Raw genomic sequence first — 24171 nt, 5'->3', positions numbered from 1 at the left:
ATGTGATATCAATATAACAGACCGGTGTGATGTCTTGTGGGAGGGAAAGCAAACAAGTTTCCTTGCAATTAGATTATGACACAGGGCTGGAGAGCTGATATACCCCTGAGGTAGAACAGTGACGTTGTATTACTGGTTATACCAGCTGAAAGCATTGTTTCTATGGATTTTCGAAACAGGAATTGAAAAAAAAGCATTTGTCAGATTTAGGTACTGCACATTAGGTACTAGGGGATGGATGTCTTGATTTCACATCTGGAACAGCAGTTGCAATTGGAGTCACTACCTGGTTAAGTTTACAGTAATAAACTGTCAACCTCCAAGACCCATTTGTTTTCTGCCCAAGCCAAATAGGAGAGTTGAATGGGGATGTGGTGGGAATTATCCCTGTATCCTTTAAGTCCTTGATGGTGGAACTAACCTCTGCATTCCCTCCAGGAACGTGGTATAGCTTCTGATGTACTATTTTATTACGTAGGGGCAGTAGTGGCTTGCACTTGTCCTTCCCTATCATATAGCCCTGACTCCGTAAGTCAGGGAAGCAATATGGGGATTCTGCCAGTTGCTGAGTATTTGCAATCTGTTCCAGTTTTGCAATCTGGAACTGGGGAAACGACCACAGAATGGGTTCAGGGACCCAATGGACCCACTGTGAGATGGACCTGAGCTAAAACTCCATTTATCATCTGACCGCTAGAAGCTCCTACTCTGACTGGTATATCAGAGTGACATTTTGGGTCTCCTAGAATTAATTTGAGCCAGTGTCTATTAATGGCCGAAATGTCTGATCCTTTCCTTTTTCCCAATGTACAACCACCCTGGTAAAAGGCCAAAGGCCTCTTTGGGGAAGGCTTGGAGTAAGATTAACAGTATAAATTTTTGGCACTGTAACAAGGACCTTCCCCAAGGGGACCTGGCCTTCTCTTCAAGGGTCTGTAAACTGTCTCAAGTCTGGGAATGGATTAAGGGGCCATGACTATCTGTTTTTATAATTCAAGTTAGACTTTTATTTACTTGACATAGAACTCTTATGCTTATACAGTTCAAACAAGAATTTAATAGACTGCTCATCTATTTTGCTTTTAGGTACCCCATAATCTACTAGCCAATACCATAGGTCTCTCCACAAGTCTGACTGTTGTGATTGCTGCTTTGAACGTGCTGTCCCTTATGGTAGCCACACTTTGCCTTTGGTAATTAAGTGCTGCCATTTGGCTTCTGCCAACCCAGGATCCAATCATCCCCATTGTGTTAAAGGATTCAAGTTCAATGACAGCAGTTCCCATAGTAATATCTGACCTACAGAGAAGGGCAACAACAGAGCTCTTCAGGGACAATAGAGCTAGTCTCACAAATTTATTCCTCTCAGTCCTTGTCAAAAGCGTATGCTCTAGATAATCCTGGAGTGCATGAACAGGTCTTCCATGATAAATCCATTCAAATATTCCAATCTGCTAAAGCTTTTGGGTCCCCTCATTCACACTATACCAGGGAAGATCTGGCATCTTGACTTCAGGCAAAGTTGGACACCTTTCAGTCTATGCTTCAGCCAACCACCCAAAAAACAGAGTTCTTTCTAATCCCTTGAGGTACAACATCGAATCCAGAATCTGTGCTTAGCTGGCCCATAAAAATAAATCCAAACTTATCCCACCAACATTATTCCAAACCCTTAATATTCGTTCCCATAGGTATTACCCTGACTTCTATCCATATAAATTGGAAAAATCATGCAGTTCTTTTGGAGTGTAGTGCTTTGTATCTCACCTTTTTGGGCATGTTGGGACTTCAGCCTACTTATAGGTCTAGAAGAAGAGGGGTAGTGAGTATGGGTCATGAGAAAAATTAGGAGTGTCCTGCAAGCCAAACACCTCAGGACATTCCATTGCAGTTTCATCTAGTGAAACAGGATTAATCTCTTCAGTCAGAGATGTGAGGGCTCTTTGCTCAGGGGAGACGGTAACAGGTTTATCAGGCACAATAGGGTTAATCTCTTTAGGTGGAGGTTAGATGACTAATTCCTCAGAGTTTAGAGACTGGGTAGTTGATTCCATGGAGCAGATTGGAGACTGGGTGGCTGATTTCTCAGAGCAGACCATTATAAGTTTATTTGGCAAAGACTTAGCAAATTCTAGGGTTTCAATGTCCCCACCTTCATCATAAGCAATCTATATCTTCCCATTCCAATTTTCAGGATCCCATTCCTTTCCAATCAATGCCCTCAATTTAACAGCAGACACCTGCAAGGTTGGGGAATTCAATTTATATTGTAATTCAGTCACTCACACAATGAGACTCTGGGTCCGGTTTTCAGGAATCTCAAGTCTGTGGCTAAACAAAATAAGATTTTCTTTCAGGGCACACATAGAAACCTTCATGTCCTTCATGCAGAACGTAAACTGGAATTTGAAGCCTTGAGTGCATCCCTTTCTTTTACAACCATATCCAGCATATTTAGGAACAATAAGCTAACATCATTTTAACTGCAAAAAACTCAGTTAAGGTGTCAAAAACTCTCTCATTCAAAGCCTTGCCTCTTATCAGCATCTGAGTTGAGGTATTCAGTGGTGATATTTCACATATCTCCATTGCCAACACATACCATGAACTATCAGTGCCATCCTGATTATTGGAAATAGAATCATTAGTATGTTTGAATCTAATCAGATTAGAGAACCAACTGCAAAAGCCCAGAATCAACTCAGAAATCTTATCCTTGAGATTTTGTTTTTCAAGAACCACTCCTGGTGCCAAATCTGTATTAGTCAGTGTTCTCTAGGAAAACAGAGTGAACTGGAGATATATATATATATTAATATATTATTATAAAGAATATAAATATTTTAAAAAATTGAGAATTTTTTTATGAGTTGGGGCAATCAACCATGGGGATGTGCAAGTCTGAATTCCATGAGGTGGGGGGCATGCTTCCAGTGAAGTTTTGCATAAATTCCCCAGGAAAAACTGGCTGGTTAAATTCCTCTTTCTGACTGCTGAAATCATCACTTCTCCTTGTAAGGCCTTCAAAGTCAGTGTTGAAGGCAGTTTCTTCAGTTGATTGTAAATGTAATTAGCTACAGATGCAAGTCAACTTACTGTTAACTTAAATCCAGAAAAAGTCCTCAGAGTAACAATCAGGCCAGTGTTTGCTCCACCAAACAACTGGCCAAACTGACACATGAACTTAACCATCATACTGGGAGAAAGCGCCAATGAACACATAATATGCAATCTGTTGGGCACCTTGACTGACACTGCTGAGTTAACAGCACAAGCCCTACAGGCTCAGCAAAAAATCATTAGACTCTCTAGGCAAAGTAGTGTTTGATAATCTCATAGCCTTAGACTTCCTCCCAGCCCAACATTACTAACACCTCCTACTATCTATCAGTTAATACCTCAGGGGAGGTGGAACAGGAGACGAACAAAATCCAACAGCAAGCCCACTGGCTGCAAAGTGTACAGATACTGCGTAGGACATCTGCAGAAGGCTGAGGATGGGAGCGGGAGAAGGGGGTCAGAGGGGAGCATGGAGGCAGCCACTGCTTCCGACAGGCCTGGTTACCCTGCTTGGCGCCATGGTATGCATAGGTGAACCCCTTTCAATGTGCTGTAGCCACTGGTGTTCCCAGACCTTTATTGTCACAGTGTTGAAAGCCACGGAGTCGGGACAGGGTTGGGACAGCGGACCCATACTCTCCTCCACCTTCATGTCCAGGACAGGAGGTGATTATGTCATATTATGGAAACTAATGTGAAAGGGTGAGCCAGGCCTGGTGGAGAGGCTTTTCTACTGTGTGCAGATATTTCAGTCTGTTTCTGTTCCCCACCCCCGGGGAGAAGATGTTAGGTCTCATGCAAAGATCCCACCAGCACTTAAGCCCAAAATCAGGAACAAGCAGCCCCAACTGCTGACCACAGCAAGAACTGTCAGCGCCAGGGATCCTTCCTCCTGGGCTTGTATAAATACAGTGCAGGTGTTTCTCCCCTGCCATGCAAAGTGCACCGGGCAGAGCGGCCATCCACCCATCCTGACCCGAGCAGCTGGCCTCCTGGGGAGACAGACACAATGGGGTCTCTTTCCTTGCTCTTTTGGACCATTTGTGCCATGCCATTTGCTGAAAGTTTCTACTATGCCTGAGACTGTGTTCCCAGGATACACCGTGTAGCAACTCGTGCCAAACACACCACATACTCTCATTGGGGCAGCAGAGGAACTGTTTGCCACAAGGAAGAAGCTCGCAGCCACCTCCAAATAGAAGGAGGGTATTGATTTCCCAACGCTTACCACACACAGTTTTATAAAGCCAGCTGATTTCAGTAAGTATGTACCATGTATGTCTTGCCACACAGTTTTATTACTGGAATTAGGAAGATAACACTTTTGTAAAAACTGTCCCAGTGGCAATACATCATCATAACCTCGGGTTATGGGAGCTATGAACTCCCTCTCTTACCACCTTGTCTCGTCCTAACAGCTCTCAAGAAGAATTACACTTTCATTCTTCCTGCGACATTAGAAAGCACATGGTGACATCATGTGAATTATTGATGTCATCTTCACATTATTTATGGTGGCAGATTAAAGTGGGATGGTGAAAATAAGGAACTCTTCTTATATATCCCCAGAGACCTGGAGTTTATTATCTTAGCTATGATGGACGGTGTGACAGTGCTGACGGGCTGGGGTCAAGTCTCAGTGAAGCTGTCCTATAAATACTGAAACCAAAACTGTCATTACTGCTTTGGACTTGACCTTTTCCTATGTTCTGATAACCTCTGCAAGCATAACTACCGAAAATATACAACTTTTAAAGTCATGTTTTTGAGGCTGAAGTCCTCTTACAGATATGAAATTCAGAATTCAGCAATATTGCAAAGTTTTTTAAAGTATCTACATCAGGAATAGGAGTTGGAAAAAATTAATCGTTTCCCCAAAGAAAAAAATGAAAGAAAACAAATTTTGCCATTCACAAACTCTCAAGGACACTGAAAGACACAACAGGAGCTCAGTGGGGAAAACTGGGATCCCAGCAGGGACGCGGCGCCTCTGTCTTCGCCCTCCATCCGCTCTCACCATGAGGATTTGTGCTTCCAGCTTAGCTGCTAACCCTCCTTACTCATAACTCCCCTGGGGGTGGGTGTCGCGGGCTTTCAGGAGCCAGAGAAGGAAACTGCTGAGAAAGAACTGCAAACACAAAGCGCTGGGAGCAGGAGGAGACATCCTCACTCAATTTCTGAAAAGTGCCCTACGAGTAGAATAGGGATCTTTGAATGCATGAGCTTCCGGGAAGAAACAAACCAGGAGCGCCCTCCCCACCATCACCCCCCACCCCCCACCATCACCACCACCACCATCACCACCACCTTCTTTCCTAAAGTACCAGGATTTAGCTCATCCCTCTGCAGAAAAATGGCAAAGATTGCATCCAACAGCAATCAGCACACGGGGGCTGGATCCAGGAGAGGAAAGAGCCCCAGGGAAACCAGCGGTGTAGACAGGACTTCGAAGCATCCTAACACCATTTAACCAAAGTTGCCCAAAGCAGCCCACTGGGTTCTGAGCCATTTTCCCCCAGGTGAGTCACTTCCTGGATTCCTTTGGCAAAGGCTCCTTCTGTCACTCGAAGAGGCCATCTTCCAGTTGGAGCCGTCCCTGGCGCCGGGAACCACCCTCCCTTCCCGGCTCCCCGCGCCGGGCTGGACCGCGTCTGCCCCCGCCCCGCACCGACCGCTGTGTCCTTGGCAAAGTTTCTCAGCCTCTCTGTTTCTCGGTTGACTCATCGGGAAGGCTGAGGACAAAAATACCCAGAGCCCGCGGGTGCTCCAGGCATTAGCGAGCAGCTACCGAGCCTTTAGAGGCCCGGGAAGTGGGCTCGCGGGTGCCGGGCCCCGGAGGAGCCAGACGCCGCGGAGGGCGGGGCGGACGACGGCAGGTGACCGTCTATTTGGCCTGGGGACCACGGCCTGCAGGGGGGCGGCCCAGGGGGCCGTCGCGGCCCGGCCTCCCTCGGAGGTGGCGCGCCAGGAGGAGCGGCCGAACGGGCTGAGAGGTGGGGGCGCAGCAACAGGAGGCCACTCACCACGACATGCGCCCCGGGCAGGGCGAGGGGCTTGGGGCTGATGAGCGGCGACACCATGTACAGGAGCAGCACGAACGCCACGAGGAAGGCGGCCGCCAGCAGCAGCATCGCTCCGCCGGGGGCCGCGGGGTCGGGGCGCCGGGAGCCGTCACGCGCCGCGGGAGCCGGCAGGAACCCGGAGCGTTTGGGGTCGCGGCGCGGAGGCGGGACGGCGGCCGGAGGGGAAGAGGCGGAGCCGGGAGAGGGGCGCGACCGGGGCGGGCGGTGCTTCCAGGGAGGCGGGGAGAGCCGCCTTTTGGGGTGTCGGCTCGCTCCCCGGGCACCCTCAAAGTCGGGAAGTGGCGCCTTCCGGTGCGCTGTCCCGAGCACCCCGGCCTCGGCCCGACAGCAGCGCGCGCGCTCGGGGCAGCGGGGCCTGGAGCGCTCGGGGAAGGGCTGCGGTGACTTGCTGATTGTTTGGTGTGCGGGTGCTTCTTAGGACCCTGGAGAGCAGGTGGCCAGACCTTCCAAAACTGCGGGTCGGAGGGTTGGGACCGCTCGGGGCCGGGAGTTAGGCCGGCGCGCGGGGTCCTGCAGGCTGAGACCTGTAGGGAGTACTTAAGGGCTTTATAAACTGTGGCTTCAGAACCTCTTAACCTTGTTGCGACGCGGAAGTATTGAGGTTTTTAAGCGCTGCCATACCAGATTCCATTTCATATTTTCTTTAGCGTGTTTGCAAATGGTCACTGCCCACTTTCACTTTGCAGAAGACTTGGAAAAGCCTTAGCATGGAACTTCTAAAAATCAACAGAAATTTAACAGTTTTAAATTCAATGATTTTGTTGAGCTCAGAGTTCTTCTTTCCCAAGGCAATTGTTTTAAAAAACAGCTTTACTAAGACAGAATTCACGTTACTATACACTTGACTTGACCCATTTAAAGTGTGCAATTCAGTGGTTTGTAATGTATTCACGGATTTGTGCAACCACCACCACAATCAATTTTAGAACATTTTCATAACCGCCCCCAAAAAATCCTCTCCTCATTAGCAGTCACTCCCATTTCCTCCTAAGTCCTCCCCTCCCCAAGTCACTAAGCCTCTTTCTGGCTCTATGGATTTGCTTGTTCCAGATATTTCATATAAATGGAACCAAACAATATGTGCCTTTTGTGGCTGACTTCTTTCACTTAAGCCTAATGTTTTCAAGGTTCATCCATGTTACAGAAGTACTTCATTCCTTTTTATTGCAAAATAAATAGTCCATTGAATGGATGTACCACATCTTTTGATCCATTCATCAGTTCATGGACACTGAGGTTGTTTCCACTTTTTAACTATTGTGAATACTGCTGTAATGGACACTTATGTACAAGTTTTTGTGTGCATCTATGTTTTCATTTCTCATGAGTATACACTTAGGAGTGGAAACATTGAATCATGATAATTCTCTGTTTAACTTTTCGAGGACCCCCTAGACTGTTTTCCACAGCAGCTGAACCAGCTTAAATTCCCACCGGCAACATAGCAGGGTTCAATTTCTCCGCAGCCTCATCAACATTTATTTTCCATTATTATTCTAGCCATCCTGGGGGGTGGGAAGTGACGTTTCATCCTGGGGTTGTTTTGCATATGAGAAAAGTTTTTGTTCATTTGCTTGCTTTTTGTTTTGGTTGTTATTAGAAACATTAAGGAATGCAAGGGATCAATTTGAGTTTTTTTCTTTCTTAACTTATGTTCTTGGAAAAGGCCATTTATGCAACTATCTTAGGCCATGTCCTCTGCAGGCCTCCAGCCAGATGCATCTATGACTGGGAGTGTGCTATTGGCTACGATTATACGCACTCTTCCCTCTCCTCTCCAACTCCCTCTTCCCTCCTTTTATCCCACATGGGCAAGTAGCTTTAACTACCTCTTATTTGTAAGGGTGCCTATAGTCTTCGTCTGTCTAGACACAAAATTTCTTGAGAGAAGGGGCTGCTTTGCTCATTATGTGTTAGGGGTGCCTGGCATGGTGCTGGAACAGACCAGCCAACGGTCAATTCCAACTCCAATTTTCTCCTTAGCTCCAGACTTCTCTTTTCAACTATCTAGTGGATACTTCTACCGAAATTAAACATTTTTAGATACTATTCATGTGCGCTGCCCAAGGATTCAAAGAGGGCTGCAATGTGAAGTTTATTACTCAAAGTGGGGCGCACATGAGAGCAGAATGGGGATCACCAGGGCTGGTTGGAAATGCAGAACTCAGTCCCCACCCCAGATCTTTTATGGCAAGAACCTGCGTCACAGCTGGTCCACAGCACCAAGCTACTAATTGTTCAAACCAACTCCTTTATTCTAGCTCTACTGTTCACCCAATCTCCTACCGGCCTCCCCTCATTTTAGACTATTTCAAATTCTGAAAATTCTATCTTCTAAGTGTCTTCTGAACTCAGCCCTTGGGGTCTAAGCTTTTAATATTTAATAATTCAACACCTCTTACAGGATGAAATCATTCATCCCCAAACACATTCAGAGCATCTTTTACACATCATGCCCTGTGAAGAAAGAAAGGAAACAAAGATAGAAAGGAAAGGAAACAAAGAGAAAACTGAGCCTGCATTCAGGACCATGGACCAGAAGGAGAAAGACACCCAAACAGATCATAGGTGAGATGTTTCAAGATGTTTTTAGAGGCACAGAGGAAAGGTTTAGCCTAGCCTGTTTCCAACGATCCTTCATGCTCTAGACCTCATGCATTTTACAGCCTTATTCCAAACTCTTCCCACTTTGAAGTCCATGGTAGATAGAATGATAGCCCCCAAAATGCCCACATCCTAGTCCCTGTTGTGATGCCTGTGGACGTGTTAACAATACATGGCCAAATAGAGTGAAGCATACAGATAAAAGGAATACTAATTATCTGAGTTTAAAATCTCTCAGGGACTAGGATTAGCACAGAGCTCTTAGCTTTGACAACAAAAGCACAGTCCATAGAGGGAAAAATTGATAAACTGGATCTTATCAAAAATTCAAAACTTCACTTTGCAAAAGGCCCTGTGAGGATGAAAAGATATGCTACAGACTGGAAGGAAATATTTGCAACTGCATATATGACAAAGGACTAGTATCTAGAATATGTTAAAAAAGAAACTCTCCAAACAATAGTCAAAAAGTAAACAAACCAGTTAGGACATGGGCAAGTAGAATGAAGAGACATATCACTGAAGATATAAAACTGGGAGTAAGCACATGATAAAATTCTCAACATCATTAGCCATTAGGGAAATACACTGCTTATAGCAGCTTGATTCATAATAGCCAAAAACATCCATACCATTTAATACTATACAACACTGAAAAGGAAGAATCTACTAATACATGCAAGAACCTGGATGAATCTCCAGAAAATTATGCTGGGTGAAAAAAGTCAATCCCAAAAGATTACATACATTAGATTCCATTTATAATACATTCTTGAAATGCGAACATTATAGAAATAGAGAACAGAGAAATGGTTTCCAGGGACTTAAGGAGAGTATAGGGCAGGAGAAAGGTAGGTCTAGATATAAAAGGGCAACATGAGGGACCCATAAGGTGATGGAAATATCGTATATCTTGACTTGCAGCAATGTCAGTATCCTGGTTGTGATATAGTACTGTAGTTTTGCAAGTTATTATTGATAACTGCAATTATGGCTCTTCCCACTGGGTCTTCCTGACCCAGCAATGTAAAGGAGAAAGGTGTCTCTCAGCAGTTATTGCCAGTACACTTTGCAAGGATCTGGAGGATATCTTCCCCAAACCAGTTCAAAATGAGAAAGGAGACAAAGACATGGCAAGGGTCCAGAGTAAAACAAAATAAGGAGAAAAACTGAGTAACGGTTAAAAGATTCATTAAAATTGAGCAATGGCTGCCTGCTTCATTCTTATTTGGTCAGAATATCTTGTATCTTATAGGTCCTCCTCTCTTTGCTCACTATCCAGGCTCAGATCTTTGTCCTTCAAGGCAGGAAGATGCTGATTTATTAGTCTATATGGTATTTCTGGTGCTGTTCCATCCTGCATTAGGCTGTTATTTCATTCCTGCAAGTAAAACTGAGAAGGTGTGGTTAATGTAATATGAGCAGAGAGTAAACTTTTGAGATTAGATTAGATCAACAGCAGGCAATTCCAAGAAAGGTCATAGGCTTTCAATGAATCAAAGCTGTTTGAGTAGAGATTATAATAAACATTTTCTAGCTACCAAAGGCTATGCTAAACAGTTTTCAGCTAAAGGATTGTATTGAGCTTCTTTCCAACTATCGTTATCATTGGGGAAACTGAGAACTGGGGATCTCTCTGTACTATTTCTTACAATGCATGTGAATCTAAAATTATCTCAAAATAAAAAAATTAATTAGAAAAAAGAAATAGAATTTATAAAAGTAGAAGAAGAAGGCAGAAGAGAGGGTCAAAGAGATGTAACAGAAGGGGCAGGAATGATTTCAGGCATGAGAGGGACTCAAGCACCATTACTGGCTTTGGAATTGGGGAAAGGAGCCAGGAGCCAAGGAGTGTAGGTGGCCTCTAGAAACGGGAAAAGCTCTCAGCTGACAGCCAGCAAGACCATGGGATCTCAGTCCTACAATCACAAGGAACTGAACTCTGCCAATGACCCAAATGGGCAAAGAAATGGCTTCTCTCCTACGGCCTCCAGAGAGGACGGCAGCTCTGCTGACATCTTGATTTTAGCCAAAAGAGCTCCCTGCTGGACACCTGGCCTACAGAACTGTGAGACAATAAATCTGTACTGTTTTATGCCATGAACTTTGTGGTAATTTGTTATGGCACAGTACAAAAGAAATACAAGTTTCCTTCCGTAGTCCACTCAGACGCACACATACCAAAACACAGAGCATATATAACCTAAATTCTATCCACAACATACCACTCACCATTCCCTATACATTAAAATCCTGCGAAATACAAATTCAGAAATAGCATGAATGGTGACTGGCTCCCAGGAACTCAGAACCCAATCAACAATGCAGGCAACTCCCAATCTTGTTATTAACCTGGCAATAGTGTGTTTTACCGAATGGAATTTTTTGGTCCACAGATACAGCATTATATCCAAGTTTTCTTGTATTTGTCAGCCTGATGTAGTTCTACAGAAATATTCTCTTCCTAAAAACTCCTCCCTCATCACGTCCAGATTGTGGGCAAATAATTTATCCAGCTCCAATTCAAATGCTCCAGTAGCTCAGTAAATCTTCCTCAATAAATAAAGAACTTATTTTTCTCCAATCTACATTATTCACATTTTAATTATAACATTTGTCACATTGTATTATTAAAATGGGCATCATGACTTATACCTCTTTAAATAAAAAGATTTTTCCAAAGTGCCCTGCACTTAGGTGTCCAACAATTTATTCTTAAATTGGTTAATCATTTAATCCTCAAGAAGGCGGGAGTTAAATGAATGCAGAGGGTCATGACAAAGCAGCAATCAAAATCATTCCATCCTTCTTTCTACTCACGTAAAACAGAAAAAACGGACAGCAGGAAATGGGTAGGGAAAATTTGATAATATTATTTTTTTAAATAAAATATTTGGTGGGGGGGATTTGCTAAGACCATAGAAAAAGATCACTTGGATTGCCTTCAAATAGTGATAGACACTCTCACCCTTATCATTGCATCCTTCAAAGTGAATGAAATGCAGCAAGGTGAAATGAAAAATGCACAATAATATCAAACTTTAAAGCTTTCTTATTCCTCTAGTATAAACATGGCTTCCTAAGTCAGCATTTTTATGCTTCTCTTGGAACTCATACAAAAGCAATGCTTGCAAAAACTTCTGCAAACTCCATTTCTAGTAAGACCAGTAAAAGTATATAAAATTCAGATTCCAAAACTTGCATAAAGTTTGCCAAGGCAGCTGAGATTGGACAGAGGTAGATGACGAGAAATGAAGGGGAAAATTGTGCAGAATACTTTAAGTGCCAGCAATAAATACACTCCCTTAAGGTGAGAGATCTATCCTGAAGTGTAAAAACTGTATTCATTGTTTGCCACAATGAATGTGCTTGTAGGGATGGCAGCAAAAGACCCATGGACTTTACCAGAGAAGTAAAGAGGTGGAGCTATTAAAAAAAATTATACAAACAAGCCATATATGCTTCTCCTATGAGAAGGAGAGAATATTTGGGCTATAAATCTTGGAAGACTACTCTGCTTCTCTACTCTTTTTATCCCCAGAAACCTGCAAATAGCTGATCCAGGAATATCCAACTTACTCAGTGATAAGTAAAATTTTTTAAAAATTGTAATGGCACAGCACTGGTACCAAGATACTATAAGAAAAAAAAGGGGGGGGGAGTGAAGAAGAGCTAGAAAACTTCAAAGCAGATCAACACTCAGGAAAAAAAGCATAAAAGATCTGAAATTTGTGATGACTAACTATTTCACTATGATTTATGAAAGTGTCATGAAGCAGTGACTTGGGAAGGAAGACGACAAATGAAAGGAGTCAGGGAAGACATGGTGAAATGACAGGAAGAGCTGAAAGGTAAGCTGGCAGAAATCAGGAAAGGAGTAAATGAATAAAAACCATCACAGAAATGATGATAAAAATGAAAGCAGCACAAAGGAGAATTGCCTTTATGGAAAACCCAGCAAGGAATAGAAAAGAAAGAAATGAGGAAAAGCAAACAAAATGAAATGGAAGCAAAGAACTTTAAAGAGCGAGAGTTAAAAAAAAAGAGAGAAGACAGGCAAAGGTGACTCAACATATGTAAAACAGGAATACCTGGAGAAGAAATAAAAATAAATAGACTTCAAAAATATTTCCCTGAGGTGATATTTGAATCTATATATTAAAAGGAGATAATTTGGGCAGGAAGTGGGGGTGCAAGGGTAGCTCAGTGGTAGAAGTCCCATTTGCTATGCGGGAGACCCAGGTTTGGCCCATGCACCTCCCAAACAAACAAAAAACAAAGAAACAAACAAAATTTAACAAATGGTGCTGCGATAACAGACTACTCACATGGAAAAATATGAAATATGACCCCCACCTTATAGCATACAAAATAATAATAATAATAAAAAAGAGATTTTACACGAGGAAAAAAATGACCCAAAATGATCAACATTGACTCATACCCTAGTAATTATTGGATTCTAAAAGAAGATTTTGACCAGTCAGACAAAAAGATCAGGGCAATTATTTTAAAAAGCTTTCAGGCTAGTTTCAGATTTCTCCGTAGCAACATTCAACATAAGAAAACAATGATGTAACATCTCTCTAAGATCCTCAAGGAAGGAGGAGTGTTTTCATCATTGTACCAGGTTATATAAGATTTTAACTTTATCTTTGACCTCTTCTTCTTCTGCCTGCTTCTGCTTCGTTCCTCTTTACTTTTGCAGGTATTGATCTGGAATAAACATCTTGCAACCCAAACCCCTTCTCTTGTCTGCTTCTGTAATAACACTTATCTTTTAGTTTCCTGGCTGTTAACAAATACCATTCCACAGATTGGCTTCAACAATGGGGATTTATTGGCTCATGGTTTTAAGGCTAGGAGAAATTCAAAACTGAGGTATCAGCAAGGTGGTGTTTTCTCCTGTGGCATTCTGGGGCTGGCTGCTAGCCAACCTTAGTCGTTGGCTTTCTGTCACATGGCAGTACACGGCAGCCTCTCATCTTTTCTCTTCCAGGCTCTGCTGGCTTCCAGCTTCTGTCTGTTCCCTATGGCTTCTCTGTGTCCAATTTCTTTTGCTTATAAGGACTTCAGCCATACTGCATGAAGGTCCACCCTCCTTCAGTCTGGCATTACCTTAACCAGTGACACCTTCAAAGGTCCTATATATAAATGGGTTCACACCCACAGGACCAGGGGGTGGCACCTTTTCCCTATAACTTCCCTTCTTAGGTACTAGGAAATTCCAGTGTGAATTGTACTTTCCTTAAGTTTTAGCATTCGAATTGTACAAAAGGTAAACTAAACCTAGTCAGTTTCTAGACCCAGCTACAAAAAAGCTTACTTTCCCTCCTAGCACCATATCATTGAAACCATTTGGTATAATTCAAGAATAATTTGGGAAATCCCAAAGGCTGACCTTTGGTGTTTTGTGGAATACTGAATGGCCCTGTCTTGCATATCGGCCAGAAGCTCTTTCCCCAAGAGCTGCAGTGCAAAAACGTGTGCTCCTCAATTGGACAGGCCTCCTCATTTGGCACTGCTTCTTTTCTATAGCCAGTTGCAGGAACAGGCTAGGACGAGGTGAATGAGGCACTCAATTCAGGCACAGAATTTAAGGGAGCACCAAAGAAACTCAGTGATCTAAGAATATTTTAAGACAATATATAAATATGTGTTTTTTAACATGGGTGGCACCAGGAATCGAACCCACGTCTCTGGCATGGCAGGCAAGAATTGTGCCACTGAGTCACCATTGCCCACCCCGAGACCATATTTTTTAAAAATCAAAATTCATGCAAAAACTCCATGATGAACAAAATCAAAATTTTCATTTCAGTTCATATCGTCTTAACCCAAAATTGCTGAATGAATAGAAAAGGTTTGGAATGGGCTTATATTCCAATTGCCATCCCTGTAAAACAGATTACCAGCTCATTTTTAGCTATACAAACATTGGACTATTAGTGGTACAATAATTTTTTTCTAATTTTAAAAATAACAAATGCTCACTTCCTAAAATTTAGAAAATAAAAAATAAAGAGGAACTTAAAACTACCCATGATTCTATCACTCAGACATAGCTGCCATTAACATTTGACTCCACATTTTCCTCTGGAGACATTTTCTTGGGGACACCTCATACTACTACATGGTAGGATTTATGGAGATGTTATTTTTTTCTCTCTAATTTTCCCTTCCTTTTTGTGTGAAGGTTGCCAGGCTTTTTTTTTTTTTTTTAAATGGAAAAAACATTTAACTGCCTATAAAATACTTTCCTTTCTCCTGCCTCCCCACACCATCAAAGACTTTTCTCTAATGTCACCTGTATTAGTTTGATAGCTGCCAGAATGTGATATACCAGAACTGGAATGGCTTTTACAAAAGGGAAATTTAATAAGTTATAAGTTTACAATTCTAAGGAAGTGAAAGTACCCAAGTTAAGGCACCAAGAAGAGGTTACCTTCACTCAAGAAAGGCTGATGGGTAGGATCACCTCTATCAGCTAGGTGGCCACGTGGCTGGCTTCTGCTGGTCCCTTGCTCCTGGGCGCCATTGCTTTCAGTCTTTGTCCATGCGGGGGTTCCTCACTTTACTTCTCCAGGGCTGACTTTCATCTTGTGGCTTCCCTTGGCTCTCTCTAGGTTCTGGCTTGCATATCATCTCATGGCAACGTCTGCTGGGCTCCAAGAATCTCCAAATATCTGTGTCTCTGTTTACCACATGTCCGCATCTGTGTCAGCTTGCTGTGAAGTTTGTTGGCTATGAGGCTTCTGTTGTTTCTCCAAAATGTTTCCTCTTTTAAAGGATTCCAGTAAACTAATCAAAACCCACCTGGAATGGGTAGAGTCACATCTCCATCTAATCAAAAGGTCACACCCACAATTGGGCATGTCACATCTCCATGGCGATAATCTAATTACGTTTCCAACCAACATTACTGAATAAGGATTAAAAGAAACAACTGCTCCCACAAGATTGGATCAGGATTAAAACATGGCTTTTCTGGATTACCTTCATTCAGAGGGTTGCCTTACAGCCAAGAACAGCATCCAGGCACATGTAACGAGGACAGTCCCACGTCCTTGTTCACAGATGATTCATGCATCTGTGTGTCTGTGCTTGGGATTTGGCAAGATCAATCGGTCAGGGATCCTACCACTACATATTTTAAAAATTGGCTGCAAGTTTCACTACCTCCATAAATGACCCTTATTTCCTCAGACTTATTTATTTTAGTCACATTAGCTTTATGTGGGTGTGAATGTGTGGATGGGTACTTCTTTGCTGAATAGTTTCAAAGTAAGTTACAGAAAAACTGACATTTCATCTCCCATTCCTATATGTACAGACTTTGGCATGTATCTCTTAAAAATAAGGGCACTGTTTTGATATAAGCACAATGCCATTATTATACCTAGGACAGTAACAATTCTATATTTATCTGATATCCAGCCCAGATTGTTATTTCTTCAACTGTATCCAAATTACGTTTTATAGCTAATGTTTTTCAAATTAGGCTCCAATCAAGGTTCATATATTTAGGGTTCAGTGTCTTTTAACCTAGAAGAGTCCCCCAAACATTTTTTCCTTTTTAAATGATACTGACTTTTGAAGAGACCAGCCCATTGTCTTATAAAATGCTCCACACTCTCTTTTCACTGGTTCCTTGTGGTGTTATTTCTCTCTACCCAGAATTTCCTATAACCCTACAGATCTATGGCTTGATTAGATTCCAATTAAACATTTTTGGCCCGAACACTTCGGACACATTTGTACTGCATCCCACCGAGAGGCACATCATGTTAAGATGCCCTCTACTAGTGATGTTCCATTTGATTCTTGGTGAAGGTGGAGTCAGTGGAGAGCCAGGGAGTGTTCCCTTTGCAATGAGCAAACTGGGAGTGATACTTAAGCATATTGGCAGTTTGTCACCACCAATTCCTCCCACTCCTGTTTGCAAATGCTACTTCCCCTATCAAGAGGGAGTATCTATTTTTTTGTCCCTTGAATATGGGCTGGCCCCGTGACTTCCTTTGACCAATACAATGTGGTGGAAGAGGTACTTCCTTACTACTGGACCAGGGCCATAAGAGGCCTTGAAGCTTTCCTTTTGTGCTCTTGGAATTAAGCTGCCAGGTAAGGAAATTCAGGCTGGACTACTGAATATTGAGGACCACATGGGAACAGAGAGGCCCAGTGGGAGGCACCAGACATGTGGGTCGGGAAACCTTGTTGGATTCTTTGAAGTCAAGCCCGCCAACTGATGCCGTGTGGAATAGAAGCATTCAGTTTCCATGGAGCTGTGCCTGCACTGCAGTCATAAGAAATAATAAACAGTGGCCATTTAAAAACAACTATGGCTTTTAGAGTGATTTGTTATACACAAAACAGGTATCATGTGAGCTGTCAGTTTCTCATTACAGGTTCAGAGCTAGTATAAAACTATATGTCTGCCATTTTCTTTTTCTTTTTTTCACATGTGCAGGCACTGGGAATCGAACCTGGGTCTCTGGCATGGCAGGCAAGAACTCTGCCTACTAAGCCACCATGGCCCGCCCTGTCTGCCATTTTTTTACTTTTCATTTTTCCTTCATGCAAACTATCTTACATAGTTTGGATAATACTGTATAATTTTTAAGCAATCCTGCACTTTTTTTGGTCTTTGTGGTGATTTTGATGTTTTAATTTCCATTTTATATTTTAATCAAAAGAATAGCTGCATGTGGGCATAAAAACTAAACACTATAGTGGACTGATAAAGTAAATCAACAGTTCCCTACCTTCAAGCCCTCAACTCCAGTTCTGCTCCCCAGGGGTAACCACTTTCATCCTTTTCTACGTCTGGTTGTACAGCATTTTCTTTTCCAAAGATGGTATGCTGGTTTGAAAGGATGTGTGTCCTCTAGAAAAGCCATGTTTTAATCCTAATCCCATTTTGTAAAGACAGCCGTTTCTTCTAATCCCTGTTCAGCATTGTATGTTTGAAACTGTAACTGGATCATCTCCCTGGAGATGTGATGTAATCGAGAGTGGTTTTTAAGCTGGATTAGGTGACATGTCTCCACCCATTTGGGTGGGTCTTGATAAGTTTCTGGAGTCCTACATAAGAGGAAACATTTTGGAGAATGAAGGAGATTCAGAGAGAGCAGAGAATGCTGCAGCACCATGAAGCAGAGAGTCCACCAGCCAGTGACCTTTGGAGATGAAGAAGGAAAACGCCTCCCGGGGAGCTTCATGAAACCAAAGCCACAAGAGAAAGCTAGCAGATGATGCCGTGCTCGCCATGTGCCCTTTTAGCTAGAGAGAAGCCCTGTGTTTGCCGTGTGCCTTCTCACTTGAGAGAGAACCCCTGAACTTCAACCGCCTTCTTGAACCAAGCTATCTTTTCCTGGATGCCTGTGATCGGACATTTCTATAGACTTGTTTAATTGGGACATTTTCTCAGCCTTAGAACTGTAAACTAGTAACTGATTAAATTCCCTTTTTAAAAGCCTTTCCATTCCTGGTACGTTGCATTCCAGCGGCTAGCAAACTAGAACAGAAGACCATAGTATCTTCCCACTCACATGCTCTTTTTCCCATGTAACTCTGACATTCTTCAATTTCTCTTGAAATTGAGTGGGCTTTTGTGACTCTCTCAGCCAAAAGAGTAAGGCAGAGAGGTTAGCCACGTGGGACCTCCAAGGCGAGATCACAGCCAGCAATGCAACTTCTGCCATTGAGCAATTCAGGTTTTTTAAACCTTTCTCTTCCCCGTTAACTTTTGAAATTCCGCATTGTTTTGTATTCCCTGAACCTTTTCTTGCACATCTCTCCTCTTCCCTTCAATTTTCAATTTATCTGTTATATTTTGGTTTTTTTAATTGTGAAATACCAGGCAGACATGACATATAACATATGCACTGATATTCTCTAAAATTCGTTTGTTTTCTGCACTGTGCCTCCTGAAGAGTTATTACCACACCTGCACCTTTCATGTCCTTGGTGGCAGTAATTTCTGGGATTTCCCCTAGTGTTGTAAAAATTACTCATGATGTACTGTTTTTATATGAGGGGGGAAGTTCGAGGGGTTTTTCCTTGGCCCTTCTTTTTCACACTAACTTTAATCCTTGCCTCAGGGAACTGGTATGGTGACTGGCAGTTGTTAAAGACATTTATTCAGGTTTTAGTGGGCCTAGGATGTGGACCTTGGTCAAAAGTTGACTCCATTTTCAGTTGACCAGATAAATCCCCTCTAGAACAGCAGACCATGGTGACATTTTCATCTCCTAGGAAAGACTATTACCTCAGGAGCCAGTGTCCAATAATCCCCCTAAAGCCTGAGTATTTCCCTGTCTCTATTTCACTGCAGCCTTCAGAAGTAACCTCAACTCTTTTGAGAGAAGAATGAAAGGAAGATCATAGTATGAACTTGTTATTACAGGATCTTTCCTCAAAAATATTTAGTTTCTACTTCTTTCACGTAGGCCAGACTCTGACCTGGCTGGTGCAGAAATGGGATAAGCGGCTCTGCCTACCATGGTGGTTCCAGTCAGGTCTTTGTTCACTAGACTTGGGAGTTTTGGGGCCAAGACTAATAAAGTAGCTCTTTACTTGAGCTCAGCTGCCATTTCTTTTGGTCGCAGGAGCCCATCACCAATGAATTATTGCTGAAGATCTCTGTGAGAAACACCCTTCTGATTACCATGCTGTAATTACCATTACCCTACTGCCACTTCTGGTAGCCAAGCCCCCTGGTTTCTGCAACCAAAGGATCATTCCAGTTCCACTGAAATCAGAGAACAGCCAGTAAAGCACTTTTGAATATAGTCCTTTCACCTAGTAAAGCCTTGGTTAAAGGACTGTATTCTGGGACTTCTCAAGGGAACAGCATGGCTTTGTGATGGTTCACTTATGTTAAAGTTACTCTAGCATTGCTATATTCTAGATATTGTGTTCTTCCTTTAGTACAATATGCTATTGGAGTTTCACAGTGGGTTCACCACTGAGTTCAGTATCTTCAGCCAGCCAAACATACAAAAAGCCACTCCTGGGAGCTCAAACTAAAATCCAGAATCTCTGTGAACTCACATGGATAAATTCACTGTTACTTGAAATTAGATTGTCCTTTCTTGTATGACCATCAGAGTAACTCATTCTCACATAGACCTTCAGATATTTGCTGATCCTCAGAATAATCCAAATTTGCATTGATATGCACATTACAAGTTCATGGAGCCCACTTTTTCTTATTAAATATCCTTAGTTTCACATAAAAAAATACGTGGTGAATCTGCAAATTCAACTGATACCATTTGGCAAACTTCAGGATCAAATATTGAGTTTGGCTTTTGGTTACTTTAGTACTAAAGCTTCAAGAAATAATACTTATTTAGCAGTCAAAGAAAATTCCTGGTTTCATCTCCACCTTGACTGCAACCAGAAGACCTTGAAGTTCTCGTGCTCTTGATTTTGTTCTACAGCAGCTGCAAAATGGTCCCCAATACCCTGTCCTCAATGGACACTTCACAAGCAATAAAGGGAGGTATCTCGCCGGTTTGAGCCATGAGCTACCACATTTCCATCCTTAAAGTCTACTGATATTTCATGGAACTCAGTCTTAGCTATGCCAGATAATCAATTTCAAATTCCCCATATTTCACCAAATACACCTATAACTGAAACCACAGGTACCAACTTCTGAATTACTTCAGGCCTTTGCTTACAAACAAAATAAACTGGCTCTAGTCAATTTTAAGTAGCATAGAAATTTATTGGAAGCATATTTGGTTGTTCACAGAACTGATGGAAAGTCTGCAACCTCTCTGGGAGGACCAAAGAAGCTTTGGTGACTGGTCTATACTGTTGATGCCTCCAGACCCAGTTAGATGGTGTCAATGCTGTTAGGGTCCTAGCTTTTAATGTCCTGCCATCTTTGTGTTGAAGATTAAAGGACCTGGGTGACAGCATCTGATAAGCCAAGGCTAAGTCAAGGGTCCATGTGCTGAATGCCAAGTTTCATTGGTATTGTTCCACTTTGGTTCCTGTAGTGGGAGGCCAGGGGCATTCCCCAAACCAGGAAGGCAGTTTGGATGTTGAATAGCATCCCTCCAAAGTACATTAGTTAGACGAATATCTTTGTTGTCCTGTTTCTCTCTCTTTCTTTTTAAAACATGTGCTGTTATTCTATAGGAGTCCTGGGGAAGAGAGACAAATTCCTATCATTAGCTGTCAACCTGACTATAATTCCTAATTTTAATTTTGGGAAATTAAAAAATTCAAAGATGAAAATATAAATATATATATATAAATATATTTAAAATATAAATGTATACACATTTCTACCACACAGATTTAGCAACTGCTGGTTTGTTGCTGTATTTGTTTTCAGTTCGAATTTTCTCCTTCTTTGTTTACAGAAATAACATTTGGGAGGAGGGGACAAAAATTATAAACGCTTATTGTAAAGTATTCAAACATACAAAGATTATCTCACTCAACAAACATTTCCTGAACATTAAGGAGCAGGCACTGTTCTAGATACTAGAGACAGTGGTGAACACAAGAGTCAGAAATACCCAGCTCTTGTGGAGTGTACATGTTAGTGGGAAACAACTGTAAATAAAAACACTGAGTAAAATATACATTATATAACGGTAAGTGCTACAGAGAAAAGTAAAGCAGGAATGGGAATAAATAAGGAGCATCAGGACGGACTGTAATTTAAAATAAGATGGTCAGAGGTAACGTTTGAAAATACACCTGAAGGAAAAAAGAGGTAAAGAAAATGAAAAATCTACCTAAACCTCACTACTCACAAATAATATAATGAACATAGGGTAGAAAGTCATTCTAGACATCTTTCAATGGATAGATCATCAATGGATTGGATTGATGGATGAATGGACTGACAGATACAGCTTGGAGAAATGTACTATAAAATATTTTTTTATAGTACCCCAATCATCAACAAATCACTTATTAAACCTCTAGTTTTATTTCTGGATATATATATATATATGTATAGCATAACACACATATTATAAAAGTACAGCTTCATGAGTGTTTACAAATATATACACCTCTGTATTAACCATCCTCCAGATTCAGATTTGGGACTGCATTAAATCTATATATCAATTTGGTTAGATTGACTTTTTTCTAATAGTGAATCTTGCAACTCATGAAGAGGGCACATCCTCTCACCTATTTAGGTCTTCATTAATTTCCTTTGGTATTATTTTGTAGTTTTCTATGTGGCGGTCTTGCATATCTTTCAGATTTATTTTGAGGTATCTGATGCTTTCAGATGCCACTGTAATTGGTATTGTTTCAAAATTGCAATGCCTAATCGTTGCTAGAATATAGAAATACAGTAATTTTTTCTACGACCTTGTATCTAGGAACCTTGTTAATCTTATATTATTTCTAATAGTCTAGATTAATCTGAACTTTCTACATATGCAATCATGTCTTCTGTGAATAGTGACAATTTTGTTTCTTTCTTTTTAATCCTTAAGCTCTTTATTTCTTTTTCTTGCACTGGCTGGAGCTGCCTGTACAAAGTGGAAAAGGTGTGGTGATGTCAGGCAGCTTTGTCTTCTTAACTCTGCAGAGTACAGTTTTCAAAAATTCACAATAAAGTATAAACTTGCTATAATTTTTTGTCTCTTTGTAGATATTCTTTATTAAATTAAGAAGCTACTTTCTATTCCTAGGTTGTATTTTTGTTAAATCATAAATGGATGCTGGATTTTATCAAACGCTTTTTAGGTATCCATAATGATTATATAACCTTTCTCCTTTATTTCTGGAAATGTAGCAAACTATATTAATTTCCCCATTATAACCTACAGGCTGCCCTTGCTTTGTACAGCACTGTGCTTAACTGAAGCTCTTACTAATTTCTGTGGTGTCTTTAACTACCAATATGAGCTGGGAAGAGATGTGGACAATCGGTTCTTGTGAGCCAGTACAAGCTAGCTCCAGCCCATCTTTGACTTGAGAGCCCCTAACAACCAAGATATAAACACAAATGTATCACAACTTCACTAGACCAGCAATATCAAAATGACTATTACCTATACCTAACAGGTTAATATTATCTATTACCTAACAAATTACCTATTTTATGGAAACGCTTCACAGATAATCCATGAAGTAGATCAATAAAATTCGCTTATTTCTTCAACAAAACTTTGTAAGTACCTAATAGTGTCCAGCACTATGCTAATTGCTGGAGAAAATGTAACTCCTTGAAGAATTTATACTCTAAATAATCTAAATAAGATTAATAGAATATGCTTGACACTTGGAGAAAAATCTTAAGATAGCACCTGAATGCTAAAGAAATCCAAAGGTAGGATGGGGACAGTTTAGGAATTCTTTCTGGAAGAGGTTTCCTGAGTCATGAGCTAATGGAAATGTGGGGTTTGGACTAACAGAGAAAAGAGGACAGGACACCTATTAGAGACAGAAGGATAGAAGTTATTGATGTAGGACAGATCAGGGCATCTCCAAGAGTTCAAACTGATAATAACTATCAATGCCGAACACTCTGTACTACCTCATCTGCAACAACGTCAAGTAACATTTATGGCAGCCGTATAAGGTGTGTGGGCCTCCGCATCTAACTACGAAGGTGGCGAAATGGTACTTCAATAGTACTAACAATCAAACACACTTTAAATCAAATATAAATCAAAGCTATTGGATTTCAGGAATAGTTTTAGACCCAGAAGCTTTGATAATGGAGGTATGGCTTTAAGTGGTTCTGCCACTGAGACACAGCCCTCAAAGAATACTGAAGAATTATATGTGATTACAGTAGCCTCTTATTACCTTCATTGTGTGGACATCCTATTTGGTCATGTATTTGATCAATTTAAGTAAAATACTTCCTCAAAACAAATTTTGGAGTCACAAAAAATTTTGGATTTCAACTATTCCATAATTCTAATTATGAAATTAAGAACATACTGTAATGTAATTCTGATGCCAAGTCTGATATATAAATTATCGTACAGACATCCACAATGAATCCAGTGTTAGTCCATCAAGTTGATTCCCACGCCTTATGTAAAAATCATTGAAAAATAGAATTTTCATGCATATACTCTTAACTCATAATGTTTTATGGTTTCTTTGTATCTAATCAATTCAGATAATATTTTCTCCTACTCAGGTCAGAAAATAAAGAAGCATATGTAGACTATAGCCAATAGGAGGTTATATCAATTTACTTCATGTAAGAACAGCGTATTTCAGACCCATGATTTCCATTTAACATCAATAAAAACAACCTGTACAGAAAACCAAAAGGCAACCAGATAGCATAACATGTAAAATGTGCAAATATACTTTAAAATGCAAGTTATCCTACAGCTTTTGCAAGGTAGAGCTTTGCAGTAATTAAGGAATCTACCTCATTCTAGCTAACTAATAATCTTTTGCATGTACA

General features: G+C 41.3%; 2 protein-coding genes across 5 annotated transcripts in view; both read right to left on the bottom strand.

The window, feature by feature from the left end:
* Positions 1-6290, bottom strand: part of KDSR (3-ketodihydrosphingosine reductase) — a 63761-nt gene extending 57471 nt beyond the window's left edge. The window contains exon 1 of one of the 2 annotated variants that reach the window (XM_077135306.1): positions 6084-6290. In XM_077135306.1, coding sequence (XP_076991421.1) covers positions 6084-6191 — 108 coding nt within the window. In that variant the 5' untranslated portion in view covers positions 6192-6290. The remainder of the gene's footprint in view (positions 1-6083) is intronic. The other variant, XM_077135305.1, reaches the window with a different exon arrangement.
* Positions 6291-20463: 14173 nt separating this feature from the next.
* VPS4B (vacuolar protein sorting 4 homolog B) overlaps positions 20464-24171 on the bottom strand; it is a 42360-nt gene continuing 38652 nt past the window's right edge. For all 3 annotated transcript variants that reach the window (XR_013165064.1, XM_077135303.1, XM_077135302.1), the window contains exon 12: positions 20464-20908. The gene's annotated coding sequence lies outside the window, so the exon portion shown is untranslated. The remainder of the gene's footprint in view (positions 20909-24171) is intronic.

Source organism: Tamandua tetradactyla, chromosome 18 (assembly GCF_023851605.1).
Source record: "Tamandua tetradactyla isolate mTamTet1 chromosome 18, mTamTet1.pri, whole genome shotgun sequence".
In the NCBI taxonomy this organism is placed as follows: domain Eukaryota; kingdom Metazoa; phylum Chordata; class Mammalia; order Pilosa; family Myrmecophagidae; genus Tamandua; species Tamandua tetradactyla.
Note: the sequence above shows the minus strand (reverse complement) of the source record. Positions and strands in the feature narration are given on the sequence as shown.